We start from the raw sequence: 9794 nt of genomic DNA on the forward strand, positions 1-9794 counted from the left end.
TTTCATGGCAGCTTTAACATTAATTTCCCATTTATTTTTTGAATGAGAAAAGCAGTGAGAAAATAAAATCAAGATGGCAATATACTCCATCAACATACACCCATCTTGCACCAGATCTTCAATGTGCCTTATACAGCCATGTGAAGCCAATTAACCACTAGAGTATTTTTGTGATTGAAATAGGCAGCATACAGCAGAGATTAAATACCAATAAATATAGCATATAGATAAGCTGGCTAGCCCATTTTCCTATGATTAATTAATCCTAGATTTCTATTTAGTTATTTATTCATTTAGAAGCAATGTTGATACTCCCAAAAAATGCTAAAAATGCTAAACATGTTAATTAGGGAGTGTTTGTAGCAAAGGATGGCCAGGATGAACAGGTTTATAAGCAGGGAAGTAGCAGCTGAAGCTAGATTACTTTAAAAAGGAAGGAAGGAAGGAAGATATCAGCTAGAACCTGATAGATCTGGTAAGTCTGCTATATTTTGTCAAATTTCCTGTAAAATGCATTCTCTGTGATACACTTTGATATTCTCAAATAGTTTATATTTCTCTGTTGTTAATAGATTTCTCTCTTTTACCTATAGTGGTGTTGGAGCAGGAAAACCTGTTGCTTAGACATATTTATCTTTCTAAAACATAGAGAAATGTGAAATAAAAAAAAATCATTGTTGTTTTCTACAAAAGCTTTGTTTGAAAAAATTGTTAAAAAATACTTTAAGAAAGAAATAGCTTTTAATTGACCATTTAATGATGAAGGGAAAAGTGTTAAAATACATAGCTGAGGACAGGTTTGGGGAGGAGTGCTGGGCTGTAAAATCCTCCTTACTCCCTTTGTAAGCTTAACCATCTACACTTCTATGATAAAGACTAAAGGAAGTCAATCTGTTTAAACAGAAAAGGAAAAAGGCAGTCTCTGTAGGCTGAGTGCTGCCTATGTAACACAAGCTAGCACTTCTAAGAAGTGAGAGAAGAAATGAGTATCCAAATAAAAATTATTATGGAGTACACCTCCCTCTTTCTGAGGGAAAAAAAAAACAACCAAAAATAAATAAACGCCTGACTTCTGCTGTATTGAAGAATCAATGCCCTATGTCTTGCTTCCTGTGTGTTTAGAAACACAAAGTGGATGTGAAACTCTACTAGAAAACTTAGACACTACATAGGTGCAAAACATTGACAAAGAATGGAGAACTAATACCTTTTACTTCAGCAAATATACTTCCCTGTCTTCTTGTGCCCTGCTTCATGGTAGTCCTATTTTGCCCTTCCAAGGCTGCAATCTACATACAGCTTAGAATATGGGGCAATCAATCTGCATGAAATATCTGAACAACCTAATGAAAGCAAAGATTACAACAATTACTAGGAGTACTTAACTGCTCACCTGATTTAGGTATTTATCTTAACTATATCTCAAATCAGATATCTTTATCTTGGGCTTTTCTGCCCAAGAAGCAGAGTTTATTTCTTTGGGGGTTTGCAAATGGATAGGGATAATGCTACTTGGAAAAGCAAGCTTACCATTGTAAATTCAGTTGAAAATATACTTGCAAAGAACGTATATTTTTTAGAATCAAACTTAGGGTCAGCTGAAGTAAGAAAACTGTCAAGTAAATAGAAGGGAATTAGATGTTTGTGAGCCCCTTTTCAAGGAATTAAGGGGAAAAAAATAGCAGTTTGGTTAAGAGATAATTGGTGAATCCAGAAATTCTCTGCCCATCTCTTTAGAGCACTTGATTTCTTGCTACACAACAGCAGTCCTTCTGCCATCTGCATATACAGTGTTAGCAGCTGAAACCCCAAAAGTATATTATTTATCCACCTGGAAGGAGGAAACACTATCTTAATGATGTTGCAGTTAATTAAAGACCTTTAAAAATTCTAGCACACTTGGAGCTCCTCATGCAGAAGGCTGAGAGAAGAGTAGTAAGTGTTGGATGTGTGACCAAATGTGTTCTCATGTTCTGTTTTCAATATGGCTCTTCTAAATGCCTGAACACTGATCTATATAAAGGATAAATTCAATGTAAAGACAGAATATAGACATGAAAATAGAAACATTTCAGATTTCATTTAACAGCTTGCTGCTAAAAAGCAGCTTACATTGCATCTTTTACAGCATGAACAATGACACAATCTTTTTATTTTCTTAAGGAAATAAACCTGACTTCAAGATGTCAGAGGAAGATGATTCTTTTCTGAATGTTAAAAGATCTCTGAAAAAGAGAACGGTGAAACACAGCACCCCAGTGGACTCAGTGTTCTCAAGAACAATTCCATCTTCTTTAGATCTGACAAATCAGTCAATCAAGGACCAAGATGCCACAAAGAGAGTTTATGGCTCTCCAATGCCAAAATCAAATCTAAGTAGATCATTATCTCAAGTAACATTAGTACGTGCTGATGTATACATCCCTCCTATGTCCCCAAGACCGCTTTCAACAGCATTTGATTTGCAAGAACTAAATAAAGAGAAAAGCCAAAGCTCTCGGCTTGTGTTTTCTAGAAGGAGGCTTTCCACTGTGTTGGCCTCTGATGAATCAAATCAAGAGCCAGCTCACAAGATTGTCCCAAACATAGAAACTCAAGCTACCACCAGAGCATTTATGGATGCTGCAGTAACTCCCGAGAGTGAACCCTTACGTCTTGCTTCCGGAATACCAGGGATAAAAGACCCCCCAGTAGCAAAACCCAGAAAGAAGAAAATTAATAAAACTCTTCAGGTAAAGACTTTCATTTAGTTATTCAATAGCTAAGTTACACAAACTTCTGCCAACACAGAATATATACAGCTATTTCAAGTAAAGTGAAAATAGTTTACTAATGGAATATTTCCATAACTTTAGCAGTGAGGACATCTGTTTATGAATTGCATCATAACCTGTTAAACTCTGTGATACCATTCCTAATCACAGTCAGAATGCCATGCAAACTTCCAAACTAGCATTTTCTGCTTCAGCTTGTGAGGTTGTATAACTCATTGTGTACCCAAGTGGGAAAGTATATTTTTTAATATATCTTTCTTTAGAGGATATTTAAGAATAGGAAGAAATCAGTAATTGAAATACTAAAGTTTCTTAATGTCAGCAAGTCAGATCAAACTTAAGGAACAACTAATTTACCCCTTTTTCTGTTAAATCCAAAAGAACGACAGTCATTCCAAATGGGATCTTGTGAGAAGTCCTTTTAACTAATGTAGGGTTTTCTGGGAAAAGCTTAGATTAACAGATGCTCTGCAGGTGTTGGTTGTCTGTTTCAGAAAACTCCATTTTCTGAAACTCTAATTATTTGCTAAGGGCTTGTGGAAAGCCCATAGAAAGGATAGGAAGGCTGCAGAGTTAGACTTTGAAGGTTGTCATGTCAGCGTGAAGCTGTTAAATTCTGTTTTGCTTTGGTTTTTTCTCTGTATCATATTGTTCTTGAGTGTGTCAAGAAAACTTGACAGCTTTGAGAGTTAAAGCTTCTTTGCTTAAAACAAATGGAAAACTCCAGCCAAAATTTAGTTGGGTCATAAGTCCTTTGTGTAGGTTGTTTGTTTTTGAAAGCAGGTTGTATCTGAATAGATTAGCTTGATTAAACAATATTTTTTCTTCTGTAACAGAGAAAGAAAGAAAGAGAGTGGCTGCTTCGTCAACTTGAAAACATTGAGGAGGCAACTAAACATGAATTGACAATTGAAGAAGCTTGATTGGGCTACATGTGGGATAAGTGCTGTCACATCCATCATGTGGAAATGGCGAGTTCCAATAAATCACACTGCTATAGTGCCTGTTAGGCTTCCTCTTTCCTTCCAAAAGGATCTTTTGCTGTTGTTTATTTGTTTTGTCATTCTTTCCTCTTAAATCCTGGAGTAGCCAGATATAATTTGAGAGTTAAGAAGAGGCTGTCTCTACAGGAGAGTTAATGTTAATTTGTAATGGATAAAAGGCTTAGAATAAAGAAGGGGGTAAGAACTTAATGTTTAAGAATCATTCTTCAGCCTGCCACAGCCCTCCCTGGCCTTAATCTTTTATGTAGCATTTAAGTCTTACAGGCTTATTTGTCTTTCTTACCAAGAAGTCACTAGACAAAGTCCTAGTGGCCACACAGAGTGTAATCCTAGTTAGCCAAAGGAGAATCTCTTTCAAAGCTGATACAATTTGGAATGTTTTTGCTGCTACATGGTGAGATGAGGAAATACTGAGAGGCACCAAGGATGGAGGACTTCTTTAGAGATTACCAATTAATGACCGCCTATTTTGAAGTTTTGGTTCAAAATCAGTTTGTCCCAGCCTTAGATTGTAAATTCAACTCACTGTTGTATTGGAGATACTTCCTCAAAACTCACAGCCAAGGATTAAGTATGGCGTTTCTGGCTTTTTTCCCCTCTGGAGCTGCTGCATGGAGGTCAAGAAGGGTGTCTTACCTGATAGCTGTATTGTCAAAATGATAATGTAACTCAAAGAAATTTTCTGAAGCATCAATCAAGATTTGATGCAAAAAGCACAACATTCATGTTAATTTCTACTGCTGTCTGTTATTTAATCTTTAGATTATACAGGCAGAGTTTCTAAAGTTATTTAGAAATTTTTAAGTTGTCTATGGAGTGTCAGCAGCAGGAATCCAGAACAGATTTACCACCTACATAGACTTATATCTGCACTTGTGTGGCTGTAGCATGTGCACTTTTCTGGTTTATACTGGTTTTGCGGCTGTTCCAGGCACTAACTACCCCAAAGGGGAGATGTCCCATTTAAAGAAGCTGCCAGTTAAGAATGGACGCAAGGGATACTTTTGCATTTCCTTTCCACAAACTGTAACTTGTTGTATCTCACATCCAAAGAGGCAGAGAAGGGCAAGTATATCCCATGCCAACATTATGAGACAGGCCAATCTATAGCATCTGTGTTACACACCAAAATGAAAGAGTGGAGTGGTGGTTTTACAATCTCTCTCAGGATTTAAAAGGAATCAGGATGTTTTTGCTAATGATTCTTGAAGTGAAATTCTTCAGAGTTTCTCAGGAGAACAGCCTTATCCTCAGACCTGGCTTTCTGTGTAGCCAGGGTGATGGTGTCCTTCAGTTCATGAGCCAAGTAACGTTCACTTGGTTTCAAGTTTAGTTAATGTTCTGGAATTTGTTTGTGTGTGTTACCCTGGCTGCTTGTCTGGCCTCCACAGGTTCCTCTGGCAACCAAAGAACTCCTGGCTGGTGTAGATCCCAAGCTGTTTTTGAGATAAAATAGGCATGGTTGCAGATGTGCTGCTATTCCCCCTGAGCCTGCAGGCATTTCATCAGTATCTGTGATTTGTGCCAGGGGCTGAACTAAGATCAGGCAAGTGCAAGGTTTGCGTGAAACCCTCCTCTACCCCTGGGAAAAGCACAGATTAGTCTGGCTGCATGACCCAATGCTTAATCCAAATGACCCAGTTCTGTCTCTTGTTTATTTGTACCTTCCCAGACAGTCAGTTCCAGTTGCTCCTTCTTCAGGTTTCTCATCCTAGTCTCAGGAAGTCTTGATACTGTTTCTGCTTTTCTTTCTCACTGTTGCCTCTCAAAGTCAATCTTGGCTCCTGTCCATCCAGTTTCTCAGTCTTCAAATTTCTTCATTTAATATCTTCTCCAATCTGGTCTCTAGCTCTTTCCTTCTTTATAAGACACCGATGTATTTCGTCTTTAGTGCCTGCTCTTCACTGTTAGATTCCTTGCCCACCTGATACCCTCTGATATCTGACACTGGTCTTCTGCCAAGACTCAGACTCTGTTGTCACACCCCAAAGTGGTTTTGTCTACTTAGGTTGATGCCCTCCATGATGTTAGGCCAAGTGGAAAGGTTGTGTGGGACAAGTTCCAGACCTTAGGAGGTGTAGTTGCTGCAAAATTCCTTCTAAAATCCTGCTTTGAGCTACATTAAATGCAAGATTAATCCAGGGAATATGGCTACTTAATGTCTCAGGTATCTTTGGCTTCATTCCAAGTGTAATACAAAACTTCTGAAATTCAGAACACAGTAAATGATGGGAAGGTTTATCAGGGAGCAATGGTGCCACCCTGTCAGATTCATGGAGCTAGTTGGTGCCAATAAAATCCCAGGGGAGGAAAACAAATTGTACTGAATGGTAACACAGAACTGACTTTGGGTGTTTCCAAGTTTTCAAGCTCTATCAGGCAAACAGACGCAAAAAAGCAAGGGGCCTCATGATTTTGCAAACTACTTCTATTTCCTCTCTAAAATGTTAAAAAATAAATAGAAAAGACTGTGTGATATTTGTTTTAGAATAATTTAGGGTCCATGAGTTTGCAAAAGTTATAAAACCGCTTACAGAATTTAATGAGAATATCAACACAATCAACTGGTTCTTCAGGGATTTTCCAACACGTGTCTGACATTCTGCAACCACAGTATCAATGGTTAATTGCATGTAACAATCTCAAGGAATTTCAACTGGCCCTATATAGTACAGACCTTAGTGAATGGTATTCTCAGAGAAAGATTTGTGTCTAATTTATAAATTCAGGATGCTAGAAAATGTGAAACTAAATATATCAAATTGCACTTACAAAACTATACTGCTATAACTATAGTTCACATGTAAGAATGTCCATAGGGGAAAAAAAAAATTAAAAAACCCCACCAAACAAACTCTTCTTTTTCTGTATTTGTTTACAGAGCTTGAACTTCCTTTCATTTCTCCAGCAGACTCACAAACCAACTGGAATTAAATTTTTAAGTTTAAATGATATGGCTAGTTCTCTGTCATACTATGTATGTATACTTTGAAAGGAATAGATTTTAGGAGGAGCACCACTAGTATGCAGTTTCACTCTTTTTTAATGTTCATTCTCTAGTGGAAACAATGGCAAAATTACTGTTTGGTTAGTGCTTTTCTTCATGAATGAAGTTGCTTTATGAGTATTTATATTACAATATCATCACAGTGCAAAAAAAAAATTCTTAAAGGGAGCTGTAAAATCCAACAGCCCTAAAAAAGAAGTCTTCCTAATTATTACAGACCCTAAGTATGGATTTTTGGCTGAGGCCGAAACAGGTTACCAGCTACAGACACCAGATCCTTATGAGAAGAGAATCCCTAGGACATTCTGTTCTGTAAAATAAAAAGCCCCTTTCCTGCATGAATGAATGTGAATCAGAGTTGCAACATGCTCTTGAGCTTTGGTGTTGTCCTGACTTTCATATGCAACATGGACAAAACTGCAAGTTCAGAACAGCCTTCTCATTGAGAGTGTTCTTTAAGGGCAGTATTTTTCCTTTTGGAGTGAAGCTATGACCTTGACCTATGGAGTTGTTTTCAGTACACTTGTCCCTGATATTACACAACCTACCTGCTGATGGTGACTAAGCATGATGTTAGAGGGAGAAGAACAAAAACATTACCAAGAACAGAGGGAAGAGACAGAAATGTCTTCACCCAGGATTTATGAGCTCGGCCTTGTTCCCACTGAAGCAATGGTAGTACTCTTGTTGACAGAGCTGGGAGTGCTCTGCCCAGCTGCAGTGCTTCTGTAGGAGGCCAGTTTGAAGAGAAAAATGTTTAGCATATGTATTTGACATATTTTAGATTTATGTAACAGACAAATGGAAACTAGGTCCTTCCTTTGCTCATCACAGCTGAACAATTTTAAAATAACTAGGAAAAGTGGGAAACTTTTAAATAAAAAGAGTTTGGTGTTTTTTTTCCTCTAAGTTACAACATAGTTACATTCCTGTTATGGACAAAACCCTGAGTAATAAATCACACAACAGTGTCACTGACCTGTACTTGGTTGTGCTTTGTTCTATAAGACATACAAACACACAGATCTCCCTTAGCTCCATCTGTTGATGCGCTCCACCATGCCTATTAAAACAGCTCCCTCCTCAATATTTCCAACTTACTAGAAACAAATGAACAAACACAGAGCCTAGTAGCACCAAGAAAAGTTAGAGCAGTAGAAGCAATTGTGTAACATTTTCAAATATTGATAAAATCTTGAACTAGGCAGAGATCTTAGCATTTCCTTTAGGATGCGGACCTGAGCTGCTTACCCTCACCCTGCCCAAACCTTGCTCAGGCTTTCTACCACTATGGAGCTACCTAAAGCTTCTATGCAATTAAATGGTGCTTAGCAGTGCAGCCAGTCCCAACAGGCATGTGAATTCTGTAGAGCTTGACATTTGCCAGTCTCCTGGGTATACTCATACATGCAGCTTTGCAGCACATGCAGCTGCCCCACCCCTCCATCATGAAATGGTACATGCGCGTGAAAATGCGTAGCAGACAGCAGTGAGATAGGAGTTCTATTTATCTGATTTCAATAGCAGCCCACAGTACAAAACTCTGGAAGTACAGATTGCATTTCAAATCCCCTTCTCATGTGAGGTAGGAGCTTGAGACCAAATGTCCTGGCTCACAAAGCAGTAAGGCAATGTTTCTAGCCTTACTATGAAATCAGTGCTTTTAAGTGTTACCTGTCAAAGTAGTTCCACGTTGCCTAAGTGTTTATTAAAAATAAGATTGAACTTGCATCGCTGTTCTGTCACTCACTGTCCTGCATCTGTGATGTTTTATTTCTTTGTGGATTTCTTTGTGGTTTTTTCCCCCTGTTTTTCTTCATTTTTATAGCAGAAAGGGGAAAAAATATCGTTCATATTTCTTCTGCTTCTTACTGTTGCTGCCTTGATATTGATCCCTTTTGTTGTTCTCCACTTCATACTTTTGGCCTTTCCTAGCTCTACATCTCCTACTGTAACTGTCTTCTGCTTTCAGCTCTTCATGTCATTGCACGTTTGTCCTTGTAGTGATCTTCTTCCACAAGCAGATACCATAATCCTCCTAAAGCTTACATCTTCTCCTAAAGAGGAGGTGCCAGCAATGATAGGGGAAAAGAAATATCTCATATGTCTAAGAGAGGAAAATGAAGATTCTCTTCATAGAAATCGAATAATTCAATTCTATAGTATGGAAAGCTGATGCAAACTCAAATATGGGAAAGAAAGTATGTAGAGGATTGCTGACAAATTTACTCGGAGAGGAACTGGATCCAAAAAAAGCACTTACAAGATGTCCAGGTGAAATGGGTTTCAAAGTAGGCAGCCAAGAGAGCACAAACAATTAATCACATCTTATGGCATGCACTTAAATCAAATTGGTGTTGTGTGAAAAGTATTCATGCAAAGGTCATGGATGCTTTAGCATGTGTTACTCCTCCAGAAGAAAAACATCACACAAACACACAAAACCTGCACAAACCATAGCTCAGCAATAGTAGGAAGCTGTGAGAGGGAAGACATTGCAATAAGATGGAAGGCTTGCAAGTACAATAAAAAAATTTATTTACAAAACATATGCTGTAAATAAACTGTTGATATGTGTTATAATTGTAACTGTGCTAGAAAGAAGAAAGAAGGGGTGGAACTGGAATAGTGGAGAAAGAAGTGCTGTATGGCATCCTGAATACCTCAGGGTAGCTGAGAAAAAGTTCACTAAGGCTGTAGGATTGGCAATTATACCACAAAGGTTATGATGCAAGCATGCAAATCAACAGTGCATCCTGACCTTTACTAGTACATTCAGTAGAACATTTTTTAGCCACAGCTGGGAGATGATAAAAATTGATAAAAGAAAACAAGTCACAGAGCAAATTCTTTGTGTAAGACCAGCAAAATGAAAAGCCTATGATGATTACATTTGGAGAAGAGATGAATAAGAGAAGCAAAAACCTTTAGCAGATTCATGACACCACAAAGGTCTGCTGGCTAGTATAGTTTCTCAGAATGCAAAATCAGTGAGTTAAAGGAAAATAA

General features: G+C 37.9%; 1 protein-coding gene across 1 annotated transcript; it reads left to right on the forward strand.

The window, feature by feature from the left end:
- Positions 1-7707, forward strand: CCDC201 (coiled-coil domain containing 201). Its single transcript, XM_026793437.2, has 3 exons — positions 1-475; positions 2164-2732; positions 3611-7707. Exons 2-3 carry the CDS (start codon positions 2184-2186, stop codon positions 3695-3697), a joined length of 636 nt encoding a protein of 211 aa, XP_026649238.1. The 5' UTR covers positions 1-475; positions 2164-2183; the 3' UTR covers positions 3698-7707.
- The last annotated feature ends 2087 nt before the right edge of the window (positions 7708-9794 follow it).

This window comes from Zonotrichia albicollis, chromosome 1, assembly GCF_047830755.1.
Source record: "Zonotrichia albicollis isolate bZonAlb1 chromosome 1, bZonAlb1.hap1, whole genome shotgun sequence".
NCBI lineage: Eukaryota > Metazoa > Chordata > Aves > Passeriformes > Passerellidae > Zonotrichia > Zonotrichia albicollis.